Raw genomic sequence first — 27,588 nt, forward strand, 5'->3', positions numbered from 1 at the left:
AACTCTAGGTGTACCTTCAAGCAAGGACCTGGACTGTGAACTGGAAAGCTAAACTTAAAGGCGTGACAACTGCCCTTCGATCCACACCCCCGCCCCAACACACCCATCACCTGCCTTTTTAAATGGTGCGTCGCAGCCGCTGTCACTTAATGCAGAGAGCGCGCTGTGGATTCGCTGGACGCGGCGGGAGGCTCCAGATCTCACCCGCCCCAGAGTCGCTTGGTGCCTAGGTAGTCACAGTTCGGGGCCACTCTGGTCTGGCAACTAGTGAGCGCTCCGCGCCAACGCGCAGACTTCCCCAGGTCCCAGGCTGCCGGGGACGCAGCTGGCGACAGGGGCTCCCCCACCGGGTGATTGGCAGCGGGTAGCTAGGCTCCCACCTCCACGAGGATCTACATCTGCTGGACGTACCTGGTCTCCGCCGACGCCACGCCAGCCGCAACAGGGAGAAAGAAGGTAGCGCTGTCGGAGGCTAAAGCGAGCGACCTGTGCTGCTGAGCAGGCCACCACTGTTCACTCCGGGCGGGCTCAGGTCACCGCGGGGGCCATGGACGAGTCGCGGGTCATTGGCAGCTTTGTGGTGTGGGACTACGTGGTGTTCGCAGGCATGCTGCTCATCTCGGCAGTCATAGGCATCTACTATGCCTTCGCGGGGGGCGGCCAGCAGACCTCCAAGGACTTTCTGATGGGTGGTCGCAGTATGACCGCAGTGCCGGTGGCTCTGTCTCTCACCGCCAGCTTCATGTCCGCTGTCACTGTCCTGGGCACCCCCGCCGAGGTCTACCGTTTTGGGGCAATGTTCAGCATCTTTGGCATCACCTACTTTTTTGTGGTGGTCATCAGCGCAGAGGTCTTCCTTCCGGTGTTTTATAGACTGGGGATCACCAGCACCTACGAGGTAAGAGGTGAGGGGAGAGAGTGAAGGCTTGCTTGCATTTTCAAGCTCCTGAAGGAACTTTCTGGGGGCAAGCAGTTTCTGCCATATGGGAATCTCTTCTTGTGGGTAGGTCTCGGACTCTGGCCCCCTACTCCCCATTAAGGCATATGTCTTCTAAGTGGGATAAATCCTTGGGATTGAGTTTTCTGAGCTGAAATCCAAAGTAAACTGAGTGGAAGGGACGAGTACTTGCTCAAGTCTTTCCAAAAATGTGTGTGTGTGTGTGTGTGTGTGTGTGTGTGTGTGTGTGTGTGTTTTGGGTTGGAAAGGCTAAGCTATTCCAGTCTCAGATCCTCCCTCTGGAAGATGGAGAAAGAATTTGTCAACCCTGAGCGGTTAAGAAGTAGCTCTTGTTCCAGAGCTTGCCTTAAGATTGAATTCCACCACTTACTTGTGAATGACCTTGGGCCATTAATTAACCTCTTGTACCAATGTCTTCTCTCAAGAAGAAAATGGTACCACCAACCTCATCCGATTGTGGAGAGAATTAAATGAACTGATGCAAGGTGTTTCGTTTAGAATAGAGCCTAGAGCAGAGCAGATGCTGGGTAAAGGCCGAATGTAATTACTGGGATGGAGGTTACCCTGAGGTGATTAGAAAAATGCCACAGTGAGATCTCTAAACAGCCCTGCCGCCTTCCTATGGGAAAAAGGAGACCCACATTTCATCCGTTGCAGCCTTCCTCTGGATGTCTTCTTAAAGTTGCTCCCAGAAAAAGGGTTTTCGAAGATGAAGAGTGTTTGATTTGGCTTAAAGAGATGTCAAAGGTGAATGTGCCTGTGCCCCTGTTAAAAAGCTCAGTCTCTTGGGAGACAGGGGGTGTCCTTCACCCAGGCCCCGACCTACAGGCTTCACAGACAAGTTTCCACTGTGCTAGGCCATCAGCCAGAGGGCTCAGAGTCCCCTCAGGCCTGGGGTTTGTGACCTGTTTCCTTGAAGCTCAGGGTCACTGGAAGGCGGTTTCAGAGTGACCTGTGCTGGGTACCTGCCTGGATGGCATGGCAAAAGTGATGTCCCCTGGGTCTAGGCATGTCCCAGGCTGAATTGTCTTCTAACTGTGGTCACCGAATTTATGGAAACAGTCTTTGCCCTGTTGGTGAGGGGAGGTGACAAACTGGCTGTCCCAGGTCAAGTTCAGCTTTCATTGCCATTTTATTTTGTTTTTCAAAACATTTATAAGAAGCCCTTATTATTTTGTTTAATAAAAAATGTTAACTTAAGAATTTAATGAAGAGAAAGAGTCAAATAAAAATTTCAATGTCTTTTGAAAACTTGGAAGGCTGATGACATTGTATCCACATTTCCTGTGACCACTGGGCATCCAGCAATAGCCACTTCTCTTGTTCTGTTAATGCCTATACCGAGGCTTTTCATGCCTGAACACCCACTTCTCATGGCAGAGAAATCCTTTCTTACATACACGTCCTTATGAAAATTACACATGGAAAATGACCAGTGCTGAAGGGGCCCTTGTTCAGTGAGTTATGTGACAGAACATATTTCTTAGTGGCTGTGAGGAATATTCCAGCATCTTTAGATATGCACACCCCTGGCTTTTGTCATCACGTGTGTTTCCAGGGTGGGCTATGCAGGGTGTGAACTCCTGACCTCTGTCACTCACGTGCCTTACCAGGTGGACTATGCTGACACTGATGTCTGTGAGCTCTGACCTGTAGCTAACCAACTCCAAAACTTAGAAAAGGGTTCGAATAACCTAGCAAGAGGACTGCAGCCCTGCCAGGAGAACACTGCTCTGAGAACCCGTGGCCCATGCCTCTTCAGAGCTGTAACATGAACTCAACCAGAAAGAGAAGTCTCCTATGCTTTTAGTGACAGAAGCTGAGTTAGTAAGGATTCTGGCTAAAAATGACAAAAAGCCAATGTTGATTGAATGCTTAATTCATTCCAGGCACCAGGCTGAATGTTTTACACGTATTATGTGATTCAACACCCAACAAAATTCTTGTAAGTGTATGCTTACAGCCCTGTTGCTGGATGGAAAGCCTCAGAGCAAGTTAAGCCAGTGTGTGTGTGTGGGGGGGGAATGGGGATCCACGCCAAGCAATTTACTGACTGCCTCTGAGGGCTCTGGTGAGTTGTTATAACCCCAAGGCTTATGCCAGCTCTGAGCGAGCCAAGGAAGTCATGGAGGACCCTTGAACTTAACAGCATGCTGTACTTGTCCAGTTAGGAGTGCTAGGTGTCGGAGAGAAGGGAGTTGAGCAGCTTTGCTGGGCCTGCTTGTTCAATTAGTCACAGCAGAGGATTTCTTGGGGGAATTGCTTTGTGGCTTTCCTGAGGACACGTATACAGATGTTGTCCAACACGGAGTAATGGTCACCTTCACATTCTTTCTCAAATATGAATTATCTCTATGTTCCTATCTCTATAGCCCAATTTGGTGGGCCACAACCATTTTTCCTCTATCATTGCTGCCAAAATATAGGTTGAGTAGGTGTTTAACCGTGTCCAGACCCACAGATTGGCAGGAAGCCTCTGGCAGGCATCTGGTGCAATTAATAATGTCTTCAGGATCACTCAGGCTCTACTTCTATTTTTTAGTTACTTTATTTATGAATATCAATGGAAGCCTTCACATTTCTAAGTTATTCTGAATTCCAAAGACTATGAAAGTTCTTTGTTCACTGTATGCATCTATTATTCTGTAGTTTTGCTTGTAAACTCTGGATCTGTTCTCTAAGTCTATTGCAATAGGACCAGGGTTTCTTGTTAGGTCTCAATGTATTTCCTCTGAAGTCTAGCAAAGGATCCATGGCTGTTTGGTTCTGTCTTCAGTTGGATTTATGTAAGCGTAAACATATTTGTCAGTTGATTTGGGGGACAATTTTAAATGTAAAAGATTTCAAGTTATTTGGTTCAACTTGCTCCATTTTTTTCTGCCATAATCTCTCTTTTTTAATTCTTAAAACAATCTTATTTTACATACCAACCCCAGTTCCCTCTCCCTCCTGTCCTCGCACTCCCTCTACCATCTCTCCACCCTAGCCTCATCCTCTCCTCAGAGAGGGTGAGGCCTCCCATGGGGAATCATCAAAGTTTGTCACATCATTTGGAGCAGATCCAAGGCCATCCCCTCTGTATCTAGGCATCCCTCCATAGGGAATGGGCTCCAAAAAGCCAGTTCATGCACTAGTGATAATTACTGGTTCCATTGCCAGCAGCTCCATCGACTGTCCAAACTCTCCAACTGTCACCCACATTTAGGAGGCCTAGTCCTTAAGCTTTGTGTATTCTCCAGCAATTGCATGCGTGGACCTAGAAAAAGACTTCTCTATTTATGCCCACTCATGTATATTACAGATTTACTAAAAAAGTTCTTCAAAAATAGCACCACTCTGTTTCTAGTTTTCAGAAACTTCTCCACTCTCCAAAATGTCTTCCAAAATACCCTAACATGTTTTTGATATAATTCACAAGGTCCATGGATTTTTGATTCTACTAATCTTAAAATCTTACTTTTGAACAGTTTACATCTCCTTGTCAACTTTTATTATTGGATTCTTTCTTTCTTTCTTTCTTTCTTTCTTTCTTTCTTTCTTTCTTTTTTTTTTTTTTTTTGGTTTTTCGAGACAGGGTTTCTCTGTGTAGCTTTGGAGCCTATCCTGGCACTCACTCTGGAGACCAGGCTGGCCTCGAACTCACAGAGATCCACCTGCCTCTGCCTCCCGAGTGCTGGGATTAAAGGCGTGTGCCACCAACGCCCGGCCATGGATACTTTCCCTTGCAAAATAAAAGGGAAAAATTGCTTGATTGACCCTCATTTTAAACACAAGGAAGCCGAGAGAGTGAGAGAGAGAGAGAGAGAGAGAGAGAGAGAGAGAGAGAGAGAGAGAGAGAGAGAGAGGGCCTCAAGTTCATTAGTCAGGCATGGGACTAGTCAAGAGCTGAGACTCTGCTGCAAATGCCTTGCACTGTGTTGGGCATTTGTCATCCTTCAGTTGTTTTTGAAAGTCTTATTGTCTGTGGCTCCACATACCTATTGCATCTCAAACTCATTGTTAGATTATTTACTTATATACACAGATTACATGTATCCAAGTTTCTAAGATTTTGTGTTACATTCCTTACAACAATTAGGTTACAAGCTTGGTCTTCATCTCTAACACAGTGCCTGCTTCACAATGTGCACAGCAAGTACACCAGATGTGTTAGTTGTGATTATGGAGCAAAAATAGCCATATGTCTTTCCATTTAATGATTAGCTAATGTCAACATCTCCTCCTCCTCATGCTTCTCTGTCTCCTCCTCTTTTATACAGCAAGACTGCTAGGCTGTGGCTTCTTTTTACATGTACTAGTAATATTCAAGTTAAACAGTATCTTGGACTTCAACTCTGAAATTCTGATTCTAACTCTGTAATATATTATTATATATTATACAACACAGGAAATAAACAGAACATATTAAAAGCTAATGCAGATTTCAGGGAGAGTTAGAAAAAATGGCAAGATCTTGGCTCTATACAGAAGCTGACTTGACACTCAAAGACTGAAGCAGAAGGATGGGAAATTTGAGGCCAATCTGGATGACACAGTGAAACTCCATTTTAAGAGCAAAAGCAAAGCCAAGCCAAAACTGACACAGCTAGCCACAAATTGTGGCATATCATGTAATTCACATGTAAAGGGCAGGAGGAGCAAAAGAAGACCAGCCTGGTCTACACAGCAAGACCTTGTCTCAGAGACAGAATAAAACAAAACAAAGCAACAACAGAAAATTTAACCTGGGTGACTTATGTTACACACACACACACACACACACACACACACACACACTTAAACATATATACACAAACTTGGACACACACAAACTTACACACATGCATATATATATGTACATATACACACATTTAGACACACATACACACATCACACATTTACACACACACACACAATTGCAGAGGAAGGAACTTGAAGGTAGTTCACACAACAGTATGGGAGGTTGAGTAAAAAGCTCCTGGAAATGACAAAGCTTCAACAGATTCTTTAGTTCTTAAGGTTATAATCAGTTAGTGTCAATCCAATCCCTACCCAGTTTAGCAGCTACCAATGTGGAGAGAAAGTGATTGGGTGTATAGGGGTCACGTGACTTTCTCCTGCTCAGAAAAGGCAGGGCAGCTGATGCAGATTTCCACTTAGAAATAGAAAAAGGTTGAATTCTCAATCGAATCAAAGGGAATGTAGAGTGGTCATGAAGAAGAGGGAAGAAACAATAGTTTGCATATTATTTAAAGAAAAAAAGCTAGACTATAATTCCATTTATGTGATCAATTTTCCAATTTTTCCAGACCAAACTGGGGAGGGAGTTGAAGAAAAGATTGGTTACTGATAGGGGCATCACGAGGGAGTTTTCATGCACTGATTATGTAACAGAATTACATAAATCTTATGTATATTAAACATCATGGAATTGTAATATAAAGCATCAATATTGTTATTTGTAACAAATAACTAAAACAAACACAGAATGCAAATAAGTTATGATATTTCTTTAAATATCTTATGCTTTATTTCTAGAGCTGATTTTTAATGTGTTTAGAACATTTACATCACTGTTTTTCGGTTTTATTTATTTTTTTTTGCAACAGTATTTGGAACTTCGATTTAATCGATTAATTCGTCTCTGTGGGACAGTCCTATTCATTGTTCAAACAGTAAGTACCTCTCCATTAATTTACTTCCTCTTCTGTCCTCTAAAATATGTTTTGTCCTTGGCCCTGGGTGAGTTTTGCTTGGGAAATACATGGAAGATAAAATAGAGATGAATACAATATGAGGAAATGAAAAAGAAACAAAACAAAGAAAACAGAACAAAAACATACTTGTCATCACAAAGAACGAAACCTGAAGATCCCTAGACCGTGAAGACGTTACTTCCTGGAAAAACAATGGTTTAAGTGAATTTAAATACTGTATTGGTCAAGGAATGGTTATGGAGCTTTAGGAAACTACCCTTTCTTACCTTCCTCACCCTGGACCAAAATGACAATGAGTGCATGATTTAAAAGACAGAAGTATTTGAGGGATATATATCTATATTTAATATATATCTCTATATAATCTGACAGGAAGACCTTAGGGAACAATTTTGTGTAAAAATGTATCTTAAAAATGAATTGGCATTCTTTAAAATTGAGCTCTTAGACTCAATTGGAGCAGTATAGTTAGCATAGGAGAATCCTGAGCTCTAGAAGATATTTTGAAGACACATCCACAATGCAGTCATTCAAGAACATGCAAATGTGGACATATTGATGAGCATGAATGGAAAGCAAAGGTTTACCAAGTGGCTGGTACAGATAAGCATCACTGCACTGATGCTTCTGTAAAAGGCTGCTGGAGGGTTTTCATGATCATTATCACATGGTTTATATCTCTCTCCCTCCACACTGAGCTTTTAGGTTCAGATTTGGTAAGGAAGGTTGACAATGTGCATTTCTCCACTCAAAAGCTGCTTGAGCATCTGCTCCAGAGAGATGTGAGACAGGGTGCCTTTTCCCTCTGTTTAACTTGGTTTTATTTTATATCTTTGTACATTTTATCAGGTCTTAGTATTCTCGGTATGAAAGACAGGTAACTTTGGGGTCTGGTGGAGATTCTGATACTCTAAGGCAACTTGCTTGTATGTCTAGACAGTGGTTCTCAACCTGTGTGTGGGATCACATATCAGATATCCTGCATATCAGAAATGTACATTATGATTCATAATTAGCAAATCACAGTTATGAAGTAGCAATGAAAATAATTTTATGGTTAGGAATCACCACAACATGAGGAACTGTATTAAAGGGTCACAGCATTAGGAAGGTTGAGAACCCTCTATGTTTGAGTTAAAAATGTGTACATGAACAAGAATTGGGAACAATTGTTAGGAAGATAGCCCATCACATTTCAAATCTTCAACACAGACAGACTATTGACTAGGGAAACTAGCTCATTTCTTTTCAAAACAAGGGGACTTTAGCACATCCTTTTTGAAGGATTTGCTTCTATGTAGGATAATTAAGCATTCAATTCGCAAATAATGTTTTTATAATGTTACTTCGAGTTAACTGCTATAGAATGTATTTGAAGGGTGGATGCAATAAAATATTTTGAGGAGCAGATAATTTTTCTTAACTATTGTACTCAAGGTCAATAAATATTTGTTGAATATATGAGTGAAAAGTGATTATATAAAATAATGGACTATAATATTTGAAAGGTTTCATAATTTTTAGTGTACGTTTACACTTTTATCTTAATTATTTTAAAACCCAGTTTTCAAAAATTTTACTTTGAAAGCAATCATTTGAATGGTTGGTTTGTTGCTTTGCTTTAGACTGTTTCTTATGTCTGTGTAAGGCACTGGATTCCATCCCCAACATAGATAAGAAAATGGTGATTAGCAATATTTGAAGGCATATATTAAGAGGCCAACCTAATATTCCTTCTTTGTAGTTAAGTATTTTAAATCTATGAAAATTGAATTTAAGCTAAAGGTGGTGGATCAATGAACCTATTTTTTTAATTACACACTTTTACAAAAGATCTTCATAAGAGATTTTTTGTGATGTTTAGCAACACTGCAGACAGAAAATAAAAAAATCAATTTTATTTAAATACTCCCAAGTTATAATTAGACATTAAATATATTTAAAAATATCAATTCATATTTGATTTTATAATTGTCATATGTAACTCATTAATTTCATACTTCATATTACTCATTATTTTTCTTCTCTCCCCACTAGATTCTGTATACCGGAATTGTTATTTATGCCCCTGCTCTGGCTTTGAATCAAGGTACATTTAAAATGTCAATCAAGGAGCTCACAGTGTTGGGTTCAGTTTTGCTAAGTGCTATTCTGTCCTTGGAGAGATAGACAGATGGAAAAGGACTTCTAGTAGTCCTTATGGGTTTTATGGGGGTGGTGGGGTAGGCTTAGTGTCTGTACTAGCTTCTTTGGTGTTTCTATTGGATGGTTTGAAAACATCTATCTGTAGGCTTAAAGGACAGACCTAGACCTTACTGGGGATGGCATGGAGTAGGAGTGGTTGCTTCTGTGTTGTATACTACTCACCAGCCATTCTTAGTTTCTTCACAACCTGTGCCCCTCTCCACTGTAGGCTTAATGACTGTACTCCCTCCTTTTTGACTAATCCCTGTATTAATTTGCTTTCTATTGATTCCATAAGCACCATGACCAATAGCAACTTGGGGAGGAATGGATTTGTTTTGGCTTATAGCTTACAGTTCATTATGAAGGGAAGTCAAGGCAGGAACCTGTAGGCAGGAAGTGAAGCAGAGGCTATGGAGGGATGCTGCTTCCTGGCTTGCTGCCCGTGGCTTGTTCAATTGTTCTTTGCTTTTCATATGAAAACCTACTTTATTATTTTTTTTAATTTTAATTATACTTTATTGGGGATTAATTTTCATATAATCAGATGTGTTGGCTCCAATGCCAAGTTCAATGAAAGTGGACATATGTTAACTCATGTAACCAATATCACAATTAAGACATCACATCAATGTTTTCTCTCATGCCTCCTTAGAATTAATCTTTCCCTGACTCTAGGCAACCTGGATGTGTTTTCCCCCCTTTTATTGAAAATAGATTCTTTTCCCACAAAGTATATCCTGATTACATTTCCCTCCATTCAACCCTCTCAGTTCCTTCCTTTTTCTCCTCTCATTCAGCCCACACCCTTTATATCCATCATTAGAAAACTAACAGGCTTATAAGAGATAGTAACAAAATATAACAAAATGCCAGGCAGTGTCGGTGCATGCCTTTAATCCCAGCACTAGAGAGGCAGAGGCAGAGGCAGATTAATCTGAGTTTGAGGTCAGCCTGGTCTACAGAGTGAGTTCCAGAACAGCCAGGGCTACACACAGCGAAGCCCTGTCTTGAAAAACCAACCTCTAACCAACTAAACAAAAAACAAAACAAAAGACACAAAATAAAATATTATAAGATAAAACAAAAACTATCATATAGAAGCTGGACAAGACAAACAAACAGGAGAAAAAGAGCCCAAGAGAAGGCAGAAGAATCAGAGACCCACTCATTCACACTCTCAGGAATCCCACAAAAACACTAAGCTGGAAGCATAATATATATACAGAGGACCTGGTGCAGACCTGTGTAGGCCCTGTACATGCTGCCCCAGCCTTTGTGAGTTCATATAAGCCTTGCCCATGCTGATTCGGAGGGCTTTGTTCTCCTGGTGTCCTTGATCACTCTGGCTCTCATATTCTTTCTGTTCTCTTCTGAGGGGATTCCTTGGTCCCCAGGAGGACAGATTCGATGGAGACTGCCCATTTAGGGCTGAGTGATCCAAGGTCTCTCACTCTCTGCATAATGTCAAGCTGTAGGTCTCTATATTTGTTCCCATCAGCTACAGGATAGCACAGTGTCATTAGGGGTCACTTTATCAGTACTCTTTTTTTTTTTAAGAGTTGGGTTCCTGGACCCCAGCAGTGTCATGTATCATCAGTCTCATAGAGTGGTTCTTAAGTCAAACCAGGCATTGGTTAGCTAGTTCCACAAGTTCTGTGCCACCAATTGCAGCCAGGACTATTATAGATAAAAGGGGTGTGGCTGGCTTGAAATAAGTATAATATAGGGTAAGCCTACTAACTCCATACTCCATTCTCCTGATTTTATGACAGGTGTGGTAGTAACTGTTACCCTAGTATGTGAAATATGACAGCATCATTACAAAGAAGAACTCCATCATATAATGTCCTCTTCATGCCTGCATGTCAGGCATGATCCATGTCAGCATCACCAACATCAGGAACAGGTTATTTCATATCTTAAGAACTGAGTTTTTATTTAAATTAGAAACAATCTTATTTTACATATCAATCCCAGTTCCCTCTCCCTCCCATTCTCCCATTCCCCTCACCAACCCCCATCCCATGTCTCTTCTGCTCCCGAGGGAGGGGTGAAGCCTTCCAAGGGAAATCATCAAAGTCTGTCACATCATTTGGGGCAGGGCCTAGGCTGAGAGAGTAACCCTCTATGTGAAATGGCTCCCAAAGTTCATTTGTACACTAGGGATAAATACTGTTTCACTACCAGAGGCCCCATAGACTGTCCAGGCCTCTTAAATGACACCCATGTTCTGGGAACCTGGTTTGGTCCTATGCTGGTTTCCTAGCTGTTAGTCTGTTAGTCTAGCGCCCCCTTGCTCAGGTCAGCTGTTTCTGTGGGTTTCCCCAGACTGGTCTTGACCCCTTTGCTCATCACTCCTCCCTCTCTACAACTGGATTCCAGGGATTTGGCTTAGCGCTTAGCTGTGGATCTCTGCTTCTTCTTTCATCAGCTGCTGGAAGAAGGCTCTAGGATGGCATATAGGGTAGTCATCAATCTCATTTTGAGGGAAGGGCATAGAAGGTAGCCTATTGCTTAGATTCTTAGTTGGGGTCATCCTTGTAGATCTCTGGACATTACCCTACTGCCAGATTTCTCTTTAAACCTATAATGGCTCCCTCTATTAAGGTATCTCTTTTCTTGCTCTCCTCTATTCTTCCCCGACTCAATCTTCCTGGTTTCTCATGTCCTCCTCTCATCTCCTCTTCTCCCCTTCTCTTTCTCAGCTATTGATTTACATGTAATTAAAAGTATCTGGATTTTGAAGTGTGTTCTAGGAATAATCTGAGCATGGACATTGATCTCTGATGAAATCAAGGATTTTGTCCTCTCAGTCTGGAGAGTTCTGGAGCCATTTTCTAGGTAATCAAAGCCAGAGGGATTGCATTTGGATGATTAGAATATCAATTGTCTGCTGTACCTGGGAGAGTAGCCACAGTACCTGTTGTACCCAGGAGAGAAGACACAGTACCTTCTGAACAGCAGATGCTTGTAAAGCTTCACAGAACTGGAACTTAGTATACACAGAATTATCTTTATAGATTTCATTTTCTATTGTTATGGAAAAACTTCAAACAAACATTAAGATAGGGAGGAGAGTTCACTGAACCTTGATGTACTCACCACTATATTTTAGTAATTATCTACTCGTAGCCAAATTTAACCAACCCCCTTCCCCAGTAGCTTTATTTGCTGTAAATCTGAAATGTTGCATCAGTTCATCTGTATTTCAGTGAGTCCTTAAAAACATAATAATAGTCCATCATCATATCTACAATACTAATATCAAAAGATCCTATCATATTAATACTAGATTTCCCTGGTATGTTTCTCAGTTTCTTAGAGTCAGAAAACAAAGTAAGTCTGCTTAATCACAAGTATATGTGTTATTTTTTTCCTGTTTTTAAAAGTCAAAAGCCAGTTTTTATTGAGGTACAGTTTAGGTGGACAGTTGGATGAATCTTAAGAATTGCATATTCTCATGTAACTATAATCCAACTCAAGATGTAGACTATTTCCATAATCTACTTCCAAGAAGTTTCTTATGCCACTTTCTAATACATTCTCCTACCGTTTTATGTGATTCTTTTTTTATTTTTATCCGAATAAGTCAGTTTTTACTGTTCTTAGATTGTGTGTAAGCAGAAGACTAGACAGCCTTTGTGTATCTGGTTTCTTTGGTCAGCCAACTGCTTCTGAGATCCCTTTATGTTGCTATATGAATAAGTAATTCTTTTATGTCTTTTTGTCTCTCTCTCATGTGTGTGTATATGTGTACCCACATGTGTGCATGTGTGGAGGCCTAAGGCTGACTCAGGGAATCAGCTGCAATGGTTATTCACTTTTGGGTAGGTTCCTTCAGTTGAAACTAGAACTCTCTGATATTACTCATTGAGTTGGCAAGCTATTCTAGGGTTTCCCTGTCTCCCCCTTCTTAACGTTGCACTTGTAGGCAAGCAGCCATGCACAACTAGCATTTACTGGGGTTGGGGATTCCAAATCCCAGTTACCACATTAAATGGCAAACATATTAATAATGAAGCCATCTCACTAGCTTAGTTCATTACTTTTCATCACTAGAGATATTTCACAGCATATACCCACCAAAATCTATTCATCTAGTCTTTTGCTGATGGCCATTGGAATGCTTCTAGCTTTTTAGGCTACTATGAATTAAAGACACTAACAACATCTTCATACAGATTTATGTGCTATTTTGCTTTCATACCTGTTTTTATTTGATCAGAAATGAAGTATGTGAAGGTATAAAGTTAAACATACATCTATTCTGAACTAAGCTAGGACAAGTGTATGCATGAAATTTAAGAGAAATTGCCAAATAGCTTTTCTAAGGTTTCCCCAATTTTATATGCACATTCCACAATATCTGAGAATTCAAGTCATCTTTCATCTTCGACAACACTCAGCATTCTTTTTTCTCATTTTTAGTAATATTAGCATATGTTATAATTTTGCAGTGTGGTCTTGATTTGTTTTTCTGGTGACTACTCATGTTGAGTTTTTTTGGTTCATGAAATGATCAAAATAAATTTGCTATTTAGTTCAATTTAGTATTTGGGATTTCCCTTTTGTTGTTCATGTTGTTTTGAGACAGGGTTGCATGTAGCCCATAAATATGCTATATAACTGAGGCTAGTCTTGAAATCTTAGTTTTGTTTTTTATATCTTATTCATTGTGTATGTTAAAGAGAAGTGCCCACGAGGAGATCAGAGGACAACTTATGGGAATTGGGTTTTCCTTCTGCTGTGTAGGTTTGGGGGATTCAACTCGGGGTCTTCAGGCTTGGTGTACCCTTTACCCACTTGAGCTCTATTCTTGAACTCCCAATCTTCTTGTTTCTACCAGTCAAGTGCTGGGATTACATATATGCATCATCATGCCTGGGTAGGACTTTTGTATTTATGAATGGAGATAGATTTTTTGTTCCTTCTAAAAGGCTAGAATCCTTTGAGTATGTGCTAAGGGGTGGCATAGCTGGGTCATAAGAAAGTTCCTTTTTTAGTTTTTTTAGAGAATGGAAGATTCTGGAAAAGTGATTTCCATATTGACTGCAACAGTTTATACCCCCATCAACAGTTAACACAGGTTCCTCCTTCTCTACACGTTTGTCAGATTGGGCACCATTTGCTTTCTTGATATCCATTTTGAGTGGGACAAAATGAAATCTTGAAGTAATTTTAATTTGCATTTCTCTGATGACTAAAGATGCTGAACACTTTAAAAATTATTTATTGGCCATTTTAATTTCTTTTGAGAATTGGCAGTTCAGTCCTTTAGCCATTTTTTTTTTTGGTTGAGTTGTGTATTTTCCTGGCATTTAGCATTTTAAAGGTTTTTTTTTTTTTTTTTTTTTTTTTTTAGTAATCTATATATTTCCTGTTGGATATATAGCTGGAAAATATTTTCTCTTATTCCATGGCCTATCCCTTTACTTGATTAACTTTTTCCTTTCCTGTAAAAAAGGCTTTTATTTTATGAAGTCCCATTTGTTGACTGTTGGCCACATTTCCCAAGTGACCGGAGTCCTAGAAAAAAGACCTTGTGTCTTGTACTGTTTCCCTAGCTTCTTCCTTCTGCTGTTTCAGATATTAGGTCTTGTACTAACTAAGGTTTTTGAGCCATTTGGAGTTTAGTTTTGTGTAGGGTGAAAAAAAAAAAACAGTCTAGATTCAAGCTTTATGTGTAACTCTCCATCTAGCTTACTCAGCACCATTCAGGAAAATGCTATCTTTCTTCCAGTGTGTATTTTGACAAAGCTGTCAAAATCAAGGTGGCTGTGGCTGTGTAGGCTTACATGTAGGAACTCTGACCTATCCCATGGACCCATGTTTCTGTTTGAGTGCCATTATCATGCTATGTTTGTTACTATGACTCTATAGAACAATTTGAAATTAGGTATGGTAATACCTAAAGCATTATACTTTCTGACTGGGATTCCTTTGGATATATGAGCTCTTTTGTGCTTTCATTTGCTTCATAACATTGATTTTTTCCCCTATTTCTGTGAAGAATAGTGTAAGAATTTTATTGGGTAGCGCATTGAATCTGTAGGTTGTAAGGCAGCCATTTTCACAATACTAATTATTCCAGTTCATCAACATGGGAGATCTTTACATATTTTAATGTCTTCCCCAATTTTCTTTTTCAGTGTTTTAAAGTTATCACCATAGAGATCTTTCACTTCCTTTGTTGAGTTTCTTCCACTATTGTCAAGTGGGTTGTTTCTCTGATTTCTTTCTCAGTATGTTTGTCATTGCAATGTAGAAAGGCTACTGATCTTTGTATGCTAATTTTGTATACTACCACTTTCCTGAGTTTATGAACTCTAATAATTTTATGGTGGAGATTTTAAGGACTCTTATATGTAGAACCTTATCATCAGAAAATAAGAATATTTAACTGCATCTTTTCTTGTTTTTTTATCAATTTTATTTTCCTATCTTGTCTTAGTGTTCTAGCTAAGACTGAATCACTATATCGAACAGGAGTAGAAAGTGTGAACAACCATGTCTTCCTGATTTTAGCAGAAATGATTTGAATTTTTCTCTATTTACTATGCTGTTTAAGCTGTAGGTTTGTCAAGTATAGCCTTTATTATGCGAAGATACATTTCTTCCATCCTAGTCTCTTCAGGGTTTTTAGTTATGAAAAAGATAATGGATATTGACAAAGACCATTTCTGCATCTCTTGAAATGATCATATGATTTCATCTTGAGGCCATCTACGTGATGAATCACATTTACTGATTTGTGCATGTTGAACCATCCTGTATCTCTGGAATGAGGCTAAGTTGATCATGATGAATTATCTTTTTGATATGTTCTTGAAACCGGTTGTAAGTTTATTGATAACACTTTACATCTGTGTTCATAAAGGAAGTTGTCTGTGATTTTCTTTTTGTATATTTACCTGGTTTTGATATTAGAGTGACACTGGCTTCATATTGAGTTTGGAAGTGTTCTTTCATTTTCTGTTTTATGGAGTGATTTGAGGATTGGTGTTAGCTCTTCTTTAAATGCTTTACAGAATTCTTCTCTGGATCGATCTGGGCGTGGACTCTTTTTAGTAGGGCCATTTTAATCTCCTGGTTCAATCTTATTGTTTGTTACAGATCTGTTTAACTTATTAATCCCAAATTGGTTTAAATTTGATAGGCCAAAATTATAAAAATTTATACATTTGTTTTATTTTCCAAATTAGTGGACTGTAAGACTTTAAGGTATGTCTATGGTTTTCTGAATTTCATAGGTGCCTGTTGTAATGTCTCCCTTTTCAGCTCTATGTTATCAAATGGCCTTTCTCTTTCTTTTGGCTTGGCTAAGATTTCCCTATCCTGTCCGTCTTTTCAAATAACCAACTCTTGGGCCAATGATGTGACTCAGTAAGTAGAAGCATTTGCATGCAGGTCTGGTGGCTTGAATTGTATACAGATATTTATATACACACATACGTTGTTCTTATTTGTTCCTCTTCATTGTTTTCCTCTTCCCCGTCTCCATGTATTACTGGTCCCCTTGCTTCCCCCAATAGTCCTTTCTTTTGCTTTCATGAAATAAATATTCCATCATCCTGCCTTTTCCATACTTGACTTAAACATCTTCTTCCCCCTTCCTAGTGCTCTTTCTAATTTAATGTCTTGTACATGCTATGCATGCATACACATACATACACACAGACACACAGACACACAGAGACATACACACACATGCCAAGACACACACACATACACACACATACACACACACACACACACACACACACACACATTTATATCTAGATTCTACATCAGGGAAAATGTCTGACTTTTTTTTACTTAATAATGATCTCCAAAACCATTCATTTTTCTCCAAATGTCATGATTTCATTTTTCTTTACAGTAGAATGAAATTCCATTTTGTATATGTATCACATTTTTCTTATCCATTTATCTGATGATGGACATATGGTCTTGTTTCATATCTTGGCTGTAGTAAACAGTGCATTATGTATGGGTATCCTGGAGTCTTTGATATATTGACTTAGAATCTTTGATTCTATGTACTGGAATGGTGTATCAGGCTCATAGGGCAGTTCTACCTTAGTTTTTGAGGATCCTCCATACTGATTTATGTCATGGCTGCATTAGTTTACATCTTTACTAGCAGAGGATCTTTTTTTCTTCATCATTGGTTATTTTCTTGATGACAGTCACCTGACTGAGGTAAAAGGGAATCTCTAAGCATTTCTCTGATGCCTAAGCACATTGAACACTTCCCCAAATATTCATTGGCCATTTGTATTTTTCCATTATGTCTATTTAACTCATTAACTATTTTTTAATTTGAGTGACATTTTAATTAGGGTTGCTATTGCTGTAATGAGACACTATGACCAAAAGAAATTTGGGGAGGAAAGGGTTTATTTGGCTTAAATATCCTGAATCACAAGCCAGGTGCTGGTGTCACATGCCTTTAATCCCAGCACTTGGGAGGCAGAGGCAGGCAGATCTCTGTGAGTTCGAGGCCAGCCTGGTCTCCAGAGCGAGTGCCAGGATAGGCTCCAAAGCTACACAGAGAAACCCTGTCTCGAAAAACATGCTGTTTCTCATGTCTTGTTCAACCTGCTTTCTTATAGAACCCAGGACCACTGGCCCAGCATGCTGCCACCCACAATGGGCTGGGCCCTCCCTTATCAATTACTAATTAAGAAAATTCCCTACAGCCTTATCTTACAGAGGCATTTTCTCAATTGAGGTTCCCTCCTCTGAAATGACTACAGTTTGTGTCAAGTTGACATAAAGCTAGCCAGCACAGATGACTTTGGGTTTTGATATTTAATTCTTTTTTTTGTTTATTTCTGGAATAAATTTCTTTTTTAATTTAAATTAGAAAAGGCTTGTTTTACATGTTAATCCCAGTTTCCTCTCCCTCCCCTCCTTCCCTGATGCCCCCACTAAGCCCTATCCCTTCCCCTTTCTGCTCCCCAAGGAGGGTAGGCCTTCCATGGGGGAATCTTCAAAGTCTGTCATATCATTTGGAGCAGGGCCTAGGCCCTCCCCAGTGTGTCTAGGCTGAGAGAGTATCCCTCTATGTGGAATGGGCTCCCAAAGTTCATTCTTTTGCTTGGGATAAATACTGATCCACTATCAGATGCCCCATAGATTGCCAAGGCCTCCTCACTGACAACCTCATTCAGGGGGTCTGGATCAGTCCTATGCTGGTTTCCCAGCTATCAGTCTGGGGTCCATGAGCTCCCCCTTGTTCAGGTCAGCTGTTTCTGTGGGTTTCCCCAGACTGGTCTTGACCCCTTTGCTCATTACTCCTCCCTCTCTGCAACTGGATTCCAGGAGTTTAGTTCAGTGTTTAGCTGTGGGTGTCTGCTTCTGCTTCCATCAGCTACTACATGAAGACACTAGGATGGCATATAAGGTAGTCATCAATCTCATTATCTGGGAAGGGCATTTAATGTAACCTCTCCACTTCTGCTTAGATTGTTAGTTGGTGTCATCCTTGTAGATCTCTGGACATTTCCCTAGTGCCAGAATTCTCTTTAAACCTGTAATGGTTCCTCTATTATCCTCTATTATGGTATCTCTTATCTTGCTCTCCTCTAGTTTTTCCCCAACTAAACTTTCCTGCTCTCTTATGTCCTCCTCTCCCCTCTTCTCCCCTTCTCTTTTTCCTAGCTCCCTCTCCTCTCCCCCCTATGTTCCCAATTTGCTCAGGAGATCTTGTCCCTTTCTCCTTCTCCGGGAGACCATGTATGTCTCTCTTAGAGTCCTCCTTGTTTCCTAGCTTCTCTGGCAGTGTGGAATGGAGAGCAAACGATACTTAATTCTTAATGGTTCTTTATATATTCTAGACTATAATTCCCTGCGGAATTAATTATTGGCGAAGACTTTTCCCTCCATTCTGTAGTTCACTTTGCTGACTGTATCACTTTCTATGAAAACCCTGTTTGTCACTTTTGGGCTTTTATCTCTTGGACTCCTTTTCAGAAAGTCCTTGCATATGCCTTTTTTTCTAGTGTTTTTTTTCTTTAGCCAATATTTTATTACAGTATTTCAGGTTTTACATTAAAATATTTGACCCATATTTATTTATGGTGCGTGATGATATGGACCTAGTTTCACTCTTTTAAACAATGGCTTTATTTGTTTTTTAATTATATATATATGAGTGTTTTGCTCATATGTATGTTTGTGCACCATGTGCATGCCCAGTGTCTGTTGTGATCAGAAAGAGATAAACGATGCCCTGGAGCTGGAGTTATGGATGGTTGTGAGTCACTAAGTGGGTACAGGGAATCAAACCTGGGTCCCCTGTAAGAGCAAGAAGTGATCTTAACCACTGAGCCAGTTCTTAACTCCCTCTCCCTGCAGTTTGATGCTTGTATATGTGACTATCCAATTTTCAAACGCCATTTGTTGAAGAGGCTGTATTTTCTAACATGTTTCTGATGCCTTTGCCACGTATTAGGTGGTTGTAGCTATGTGGGCTCCTTTCTGGGTCTCTTGTTCTAACACATTGTTCTATGTGTCTGGTTTTCTGTTAGTATCATGTTGCTTTAGTTCCTATGGCAAACCTAATTATATAAATCAGTGAGAGGTAATACAAAATAAATACTAAGTTTAAAAAGTAAAATAAGTAAAAATATTAGTAAAAGTAAAGTATAATGAAAAAAGGGATGGAGCACAAGGAGCCAAAAAATAGGAAACAAGTATTAGAATGAATTTATTTTTGGATCTTGGAGGCTGCCAGATGTTCGGGTATTCAAGTTCTAGGTTTTTGTATTTCTGTGATTTACGCTGCAGTTGTATCTGTATCCAAACATCCAACGTCTTCCTGAGCTATCTTCATTGTAGTAGCTCCTCCCTACTCTCTTTTTTTTTTCATTCCAGTTGCCTCAGCAGACCACACTTTGCTTTCTAGTCTGTAGGCAGAGTAGACTCACCAAAATTCTGGGGACTTCTCAGTTCGAATCCCCTGAGATGGCTGGTATTCTGAGGTGTCTCCAAAATATGTTGGGAGTGTGAGTGACAACTACAACACTGAGATATGAACAGATGAATCTGTTCTTTGCTTTCAAAACATAGTCAACATTCATCATTGCCCTGTGGGTATCTAGGATACAGAAGCTTCAGAGGTCTCAGACTCTATAACTGCAAACAATGGCCAAGTAGGTGGTTCTACTTGCTGATCCTAGGATCAGGGCTATTAAACTCCAAGTTATTCTCAGCTGAAGAGGCCTGCTCCCAGACACTAAGTGTAGACCTAGTTTCTCTGTATACTCCACTGCCTGGGCTGAGCCTCTTCTTGCCTGCACTTTTCTGGTTTTTAACATCTGGCCTCCTGCCCTCTCACATATGCCTCCTAGAACTAACTTCTCTTTGGGACTGTGGCAGGTTGAAGTCAACACTTTCTGATTGCTGATCAGTCCCTGTTCTTGGTTCCAAGAGCAGCTTAGTTTTCAACGATAGATTCCTCTCAAGATGGTGCCCCACCACAGTCCTTCCAGCTATTTCCTTTTCTCTGCTTTCTATCACAAAAGAAGCGTCCTCAATAGTGTCTAGAACTGTATTTGTGGCTTTTCAAACCTATGAGCTTACCCTATGAGTAGGACCGTCATTCTCTTTTCCCCCGGGCTTGTGTTTTAGATGCAGCTTTTGTCTCCTTTTTCCCTCCAGTGAATCATGTGGCTGGAGCTGCATTCAGCTTTCGTGTCTGCTTTTGGATGCTATACCCAACAGAATCATCTCTGCACTTTTCAGCTTTTTGCTCACTCCTTTTGCCAATTTCCAACAGATTTTCCTCTTTCTCTCTTTGGAATAGGGTAGATTTTTTTCTTATCCTGACATTCTCTTTCACTGGATCACATGGAGACAGCCTCTGGTCCACCATCTTCATTGGATGCTCTCTACAGTGTGTCCTACTGGTCACTAAGGATGCCACCTGTTGAGTTGTTTATTTCCGCCATTTTGTTTTTACTAGATGTAGTTTGAAACTCTTTTTTTCTTTTTAATTTTTTGTTTTTTTTTTGAGACAGGGTTTCTCTGTATTGTTTTGGAGGCTGTCCTGGAACTCGCTCTGTAGACCAGGCTGGCCTCGAACTCACAGAGATCTGCCTGCCTTTGCCTCTTGAGTGCTGGGATTAAAGGCATGCATTACCAATGCCCGGCTTAAAGTTGTTTTAAAGGTTTCTTTTAGTTTATAAATTCCATCTGTTTTTCACTTTTAACTTATGTTTATTTATTAAAGAAACTGCATTATTTGTCCCATCAAGCTTCTCAGGGTCTTCATTAAACTGACTGTACCCATATTGGGTCATTCAATATTTCCCAAGTCCTCAGTGTTTCTTATAAATAGTATATTGAGAGTTCGTAATTTTCCAAATGCAGGTCAAATTTTGGAACTGTCTTCTAGGCAATAATAAATATTTGAGGGCCTTTTCTTTTTTAGTTGTTAGACCTTATTACACATTATATTCTAATTTTTTAATTCCCTTTTCATTGATTATATAGAACACACCTAAAGAGGAAGTTTCTTTGTTTGACTATTTAGTTACTCTGAAAAGTCATTTGTATAGGAATGGCAGGATAGCTGGTTCCCCCTTTACCTACTAGTTTTGAAAGTAATAAATTGCATATTAAGTATATTGCTCAGTTCTTAATTTTTAATTTCATGAGGTCCTTAGCTTCAACCTCTCCAATTGTGTAGAATATATGATGGTTTCAATGTTAAATCTATAAATAAAAATGTATTTGAAGAAGTCCAACATAGCTCCATCCCTTCTGTCCTTTTTATCTTTTATATACAGCAGGTAATCCTTTTCTGTTGGCTTTTATTTATCTTTCCATTAAAAATATATTCTTCCACTTCTTAGAAAACTGGTAGCAAATAATAGACTTTCCTACCTCAAGTCTTATCTTAAAAACACACATTTCAGGGTCTGATGAAATAGTATATTTATATAAACCAGTGGGAAGGAATGGGAAACTCCCCTTGATCCCATTTGGTCTGATGAACTACTACACAGAATCAAACAGTTTCTTAGCTTAACTACCATATAAATCCCTTTCTATGTATTTCATTTAACAAGTGTTGGATCTATGTACAGTGTCTATTAATATAAACAAGCAGCATGTCTGTTGAACTTAACAAATACAGTTTCCTACTCCATTTGTCTTTGGGACATCGATGATTCAAGTTTTAAGCAAGTGGGTATGAAATTAGATCTTGAGAGGAGATGTTGTTACTGCCAATTTCACAGTCGAACATGTGTTCTCTCTTTTTTTTTTTTACAGTTACAGGATTTGATCTGTGGGGCGCAGTAGTGGCAACTGGGGTGGTCTGTACATTCTACTGCACACTGGTATGTAAAGAGTGTCATTTCCCTTTTACTCTACTTGCTTTGCAAAACTGGAATTACAAGTAGTCATGTGCTGTAGACTGTTCATACTTAACTCTTTTTCTCTGGGCTTCTCACAGTACAACATTTTTGTAAGGAATATTTGGTCCTTAGATATGGATTACAAATGAAAATTTTTTCTTTCATCTGAACCATGGCACAGGTCTCTATTTTTGTCTCTTGATTCCTTCTTATGGTTTTCAAAGTATTATAGATGTGCTTATATAATAACTCATCATAGAGACTTGTAATAATGGTCTAATAACTATAGACACAGGTGGCAAAATATATGTAAAAACCATCAAGGCTTGATGTTGCTTTACTGTGGAGGCAGGTTCTTTGCAGCAATGCAAATTTATGTGATCTTTAATAGTCTCTATATTAACCTTTATTTTGCTTGATCTTCTAGGAAGTAAGATCCTTACATAGAGCCTGTTTAAACCCAGGCCATAGAGGCTGAAGAGAAATATTTGTGGCAGTGGCTAGTATACAACAATTTTAGTGTCTTAATAAATGATATGGGTATCTGGGTATAAACTGAGTGTTAGCCCACACAGTGACTTTTATAATTTAATTCTGAATTGTCTATCCAACACTCTCCTCATCTCACTTATCTCCTGGCTACATTCAGTAGACTATGTACAGTTTTCTCCTCTTCTACTTTTTCCCAGGCCATTTTCTGGCCTTGAGGGGGGAAACCTTCCATCTTTGCCTCTGCCTATGCTTGAGGGACAGGTTAAATATCTTCTTCTCTATAAATATTCTTTGAACACGACCATCTCTTTTGCGTGACCTTCTTGACCAAACTCTGTGTTTCATCATTTTTTTTTTCTACTATGGTACATTCACATTTAGACAGACACATAATCGCATCTCATAGAAGTATTAATCCTAACACGCTTTCTTCTCAAAGGGTGGTCTTAAAGCAGTTGTCTGGACAGATGTTTTTCAAGTTGGGATCATGGTGGCTGGATTTGCATCTGTGATTATACAGGCCTCAATAACTCAAGGTGGCTTCAATAAGATTTTAAGTGATGCCTCCAGTGGTGGAAGATTAAACTTCTGGAAGTAAGTTGCTGTTTACCTTCTGGTAAATAGAATGCAGCTTTTGTTTTCTTTGTAAGAAATAGTTTTGTTGGCATATTGTATTGGAAAATAAATAAATTATAAGGGTGTGGTCTGTAAAATTAAAGTTGGCAAGTCAATGTTGAGGGAGTTTTTGCTGGTTTTTGAGGGATTAAAGCAAACTGAAGCCTTGGGGTCATATGTTTCCTTTTCCAAAGAGGGATATTAGAGCAAAAACGTATTTTCTTCCAGAGCCTAGAGTCCGAAACAGTTTGAAAGTAGGGTAGGAAAAAATGGTGAAAGGTAAGCAAAGGAAGAACCTAAGAGACACATACTGAAAGACAGTAACTTCATAAGGATAATGCTTTATTTTAACCAACACTGAGAAATTCTCTTGATATCACTCTGGTAGCATGTAGCATATTAAAATGGCATATTGTTGAACAGTATTTCATGTATGAATCTCTATATTATTTCCTAAAAACTGGCCAGAGCCAGGTGGTGGTGGTACTTGGCCTTTAATCCCAGCACTCTGGAGGCAAAGGCAGGTGGATCTCTGTGAGTTCAAGGTAGCCTGGTCTACAGAGTGAGTTCCAGGACAGTCAGGGCTACACAGAGGAATCCTGTTTTGAAAAATCAAAATAAATAAATAAGTAAATAAATTTTAAAATTAAAGAATAAACAAAACTGACCAGAAAAGTTATGGCTGGTGTTTCAAATGACAGCCTGACATAGGATAAACATGTCTGAACAATGGAAAACCCAGATAGTCCATCCCAAGCATATCAGACAATCTAAAAGAATTATGAAAACACGTTTCTATATATTCACCTTGCTGCACCATGTTCAATGTGGAAAGAGGTGCATTTTGACATGGACCATAGTCTCCTCTCTTTAAATAGTCGTAAATTGAGGTTGGAAAACTGCAATCACTAGTGGGGAAAAAAAAACATGATTTTTTTTTTAAAAGATGGCTCGTTTGTGTCTTTTAAAAATAGTCCTCTTCTTTTGAAAAAGGCATTTTCAGAAACTAAACAGCACCACCCTGCTTACTTAGAGGAATCTGTGCCAGGAAATCATGTTTAACTGTTTTCATTCAATACTTGTTTCTCCCTTTACGTCAAGATTCAGATCTGAATCTTTTTTTTTAAATTTATTTATTTATTTCCATTTTTGAATTTGAATTAGAAACAAGATTGTTTGACATGCCAATCCCAGTTCCCCCTCCCTCCCCTCCTCCCCTACCACTCCCCCAACTAAAACCCTACCTAACACATAACCTTTCTGCTCCCTAGGGAGGGTGAGACCTTCCATAGGGGTTCTTTAGGGTCTGTCATATCATTTGGAATAGGGCCTAGGCCCACCCCCTTGTGTGTTGGCTCAGGGAGTATCCCTCTATGTAGGATGGGCTCCCAAAGTCCACATCTATGCTAGGGATAAGTACTGCAGATCTGAATCTTGAGAGCTTCCAATTGGACTACCTTTGGTTCTTTCCATGGTGAGGGCAGAGCAAGAAGATACTTTTAATTGATATTTACTCAGATTAGTCAATGAAGAAAGCACATTGATTTTACCAGGAGAGTGGAAATATATCACAGGAATTGGAAATGAACAATGGTTGTATAGAAAATATTGATTATGTTCAGTCTCTTCCAGAATGCCCAGGCTGAGGGGATAAAATACAAAGTACAAAGCCAATCATTTTTCTTCAGGATAACTGTCACTGTATGCAGAGGACATATATATATATATATATATATATATATATATATATATATGTGTGTGTGTGTGTGTGTGTGTGTGTGTGTGTGTGTGTGTCTTAATATATTAATAAGAGATCCTTTAAAATAAAAATTAGATACTTAAATAACCCTATCTTTGAAGACTGCTAACCACTAAATGATAGTGAAAAGGCCCATTGTGTTTTAGATTTTTCAAGAATGTTCCCTATTATCCTGAAATGTGTTGTGATATAATTAGCAAAATATCTTTTCTGACTGAGAAAAATGAAAAAAAGAACTACAATCTCTAAATTGTGTTTTTCTATTCAGATAGCCCACTGAATGTTTTTGACCCTTTTTTTGGTTAATGTGGTAGGTAACTCTCCACAGGAGAAAGGGTCCATGCTATGGGATAAAGCAGTGGTTTTCAACCTTCTTAATGCTGTGACCCTTTAACACAGTTCCTCATGTTGTGGTTACCCCCAACCATAAAATTATTTTGTTGCTCCAGTTATGAATCGTAATGTAAGTATCTGATATGCAGGGTATCTGATATGTGACCCACATGTTGAGAACCACTGTGAGAGAGGCTCTCAGTTTTCTAATTTCCAGAAAGTGCTCATGAAAGCTTACTTTGTGGGACGTTTTCAAGTGTGTATTTACGTGGAGATGAGCAGACTCCTCCCTTCCAAGGTGACATACTGAAGAGTTAAGAGGTTCTTCAAATGGAACTGGCTCTTTCCCTAATATGGGCTTATGTGCTTACCATAAAGTGGTTTTAAACCTTTAGTATTTGCACACAGAATTCTAAGACAGCATAGTTATAATGACATGATAATTTTACCAATATATACATTTAGAGTGCATTGTCCTCTTAAGCTGAATTAAGATTTGACATGTGCTAGATGAGGAATGATGACCACACAGTGTGCTAGATTGTATTTACTGGGGTATGATATCTATTTACATGGTACACTTTGAGTCCTCTCCTGCCAGTATAACATGGCCAATTCATTTTACAGTAGTTTCCAAACACTATGGGAGAACAATTTATCTAAATGCTCAAAGTGTTAAGAATGTGTATTTTCTTCTAATTCCATCTAGAATATCCTAATATCTGAAATATCATTGTTTACTTAATTGCATTTAAAGTAGAAATATTTGTATTTTGACATAAATTTGGACATTTTTATGTACGTGTATATGCTTGCATTTAAAAGTCTTCTAGGAGGGTTGTCTTTGGTCTCTTGCAAACAATTTGTATTTGCTTTCCTCTCCTTTTCATTCAGTTTTAATCCTAACCCTTTGCAAAGACACACATTCTGGACAATTATCATTGGAGGGACTTTCACATGGACCACCATCTACGGTATCAACCAGTCTCAAGTACAGAGATACATTTCCTGTAAAAACAGATTCCATGCAAAACTGTAAGCCTAACTATGGTGTATGAATCATTAATAACTACCATTGCTCTTAAGGGAATGCTTCTATAGTCAACTTTAGTTCAATTTCAAGTTTTTTTTTGTCTTAAAATGCCCCAAATAAATGATGAACTAAAGGACCAAATTTGGCTGTGTGTGGTTCTATAGTTGAGCCAAAGTGGTACTAGATGTTCTCAATCAAGCATTTGAAAATATTTTTATGAATTATTAAGGAAGATGCCCTCATCAAGTAAATAAATGTCTCAAGAACCTATGGAAGTTAAAAAATATAAAGGAGAGCTCAATGAAAGAATGATTAATTACCTAGCTTGCTAGATCCCCACAAAACAACTTTGTATATGAGGAAATTTAAGATCAAATTGGAAAAGTATATGCAATCTGGAAACTGTGAAATGACAATGGGCAGGAATGTAAGTTCCTCAAAACAATATAAGAGCGATTATTCCCGAGTGGGTGTAGTTGCATGCATCGTATTATTAGCCTTAATCATGGGTTATAATGCCCTCTAATTTACTACGTGGATGTCATTGTACAAATTACTTAGTTTCACTGAGCTTCAGATCTACACTTGTAAATGAGTACAAGAAACCCTGTGACCACATGTGAAGTTGGGGACACACATGTTGGGCACACGCATGTAAATATTCATTCTGCTATAACTAATGGGTTGTGAAGAGAGAACTAATGGGTGTGAGAGAACACGGTTTGAGGAGAAACCTGTAATACAAGGTGTGTTTCTTGTCCTTAGTGGGTATTCTTAGAAACCATGTTGGAAGAACTTTAGTGGATTGGTATATAGATGCTGCCCATGTTTAGCAGCTTATCATTAAACTACCTTTTAAAGGAAAACGAGCCAGTTACTGCTCCAGTGCCTATTAAAATCCTCACTTTATTGTAAGAGGACTCGGAGTATTATAATTAGATACTGTTATAAAGCCATGGATGCCTGTGGATTTCAAGTAGGAGAACAGTCACTGAGAGATGGCATGTACCTGAAGGGTTTCTAGATACATTGTTGACTGACATCAAAGAAGACAATTAGACTAGCAATCACTTTTGAGAATAAAATATTATGTGCATTTATTAAGTACAATCATGACATTATCTCTTGTTATTGTAGTGGTTTTC

General features: G+C 39.1%; 1 protein-coding gene across 1 annotated transcript in view; it reads left to right on the plus strand.

Moving 5' to 3' along the window:
• Positions 1–547: 547 nt before the first annotated feature.
• The window catches only part of Slc5a8 (solute carrier family 5 member 8), a 50,145-nt gene continuing 23,104 nt past the window's right edge, over positions 548–27,588 (plus strand). The window contains exons 1-6 of the mRNA XM_027392580.2: positions 548–898; positions 6,547–6,612; positions 8,692–8,743; positions 22,126–22,193; positions 23,143–23,297; positions 26,305–26,445. Coding sequence (XP_027248381.1) covers positions 548–898; positions 6,547–6,612; positions 8,692–8,743; positions 22,126–22,193; positions 23,143–23,297; positions 26,305–26,445 — 833 coding nt within the window. The remainder of the gene's footprint in view (positions 899–6,546; positions 6,613–8,691; positions 8,744–22,125; positions 22,194–23,142; positions 23,298–26,304; positions 26,446–27,588) is intronic.

Source organism: Cricetulus griseus, assembly GCF_003668045.3.
Source record: "Cricetulus griseus strain 17A/GY chromosome 1 unlocalized genomic scaffold, alternate assembly CriGri-PICRH-1.0 chr1_0, whole genome shotgun sequence".
Classification (NCBI taxonomy): Eukaryota; Metazoa; Chordata; class Mammalia; order Rodentia; family Cricetidae; genus Cricetulus; species Cricetulus griseus.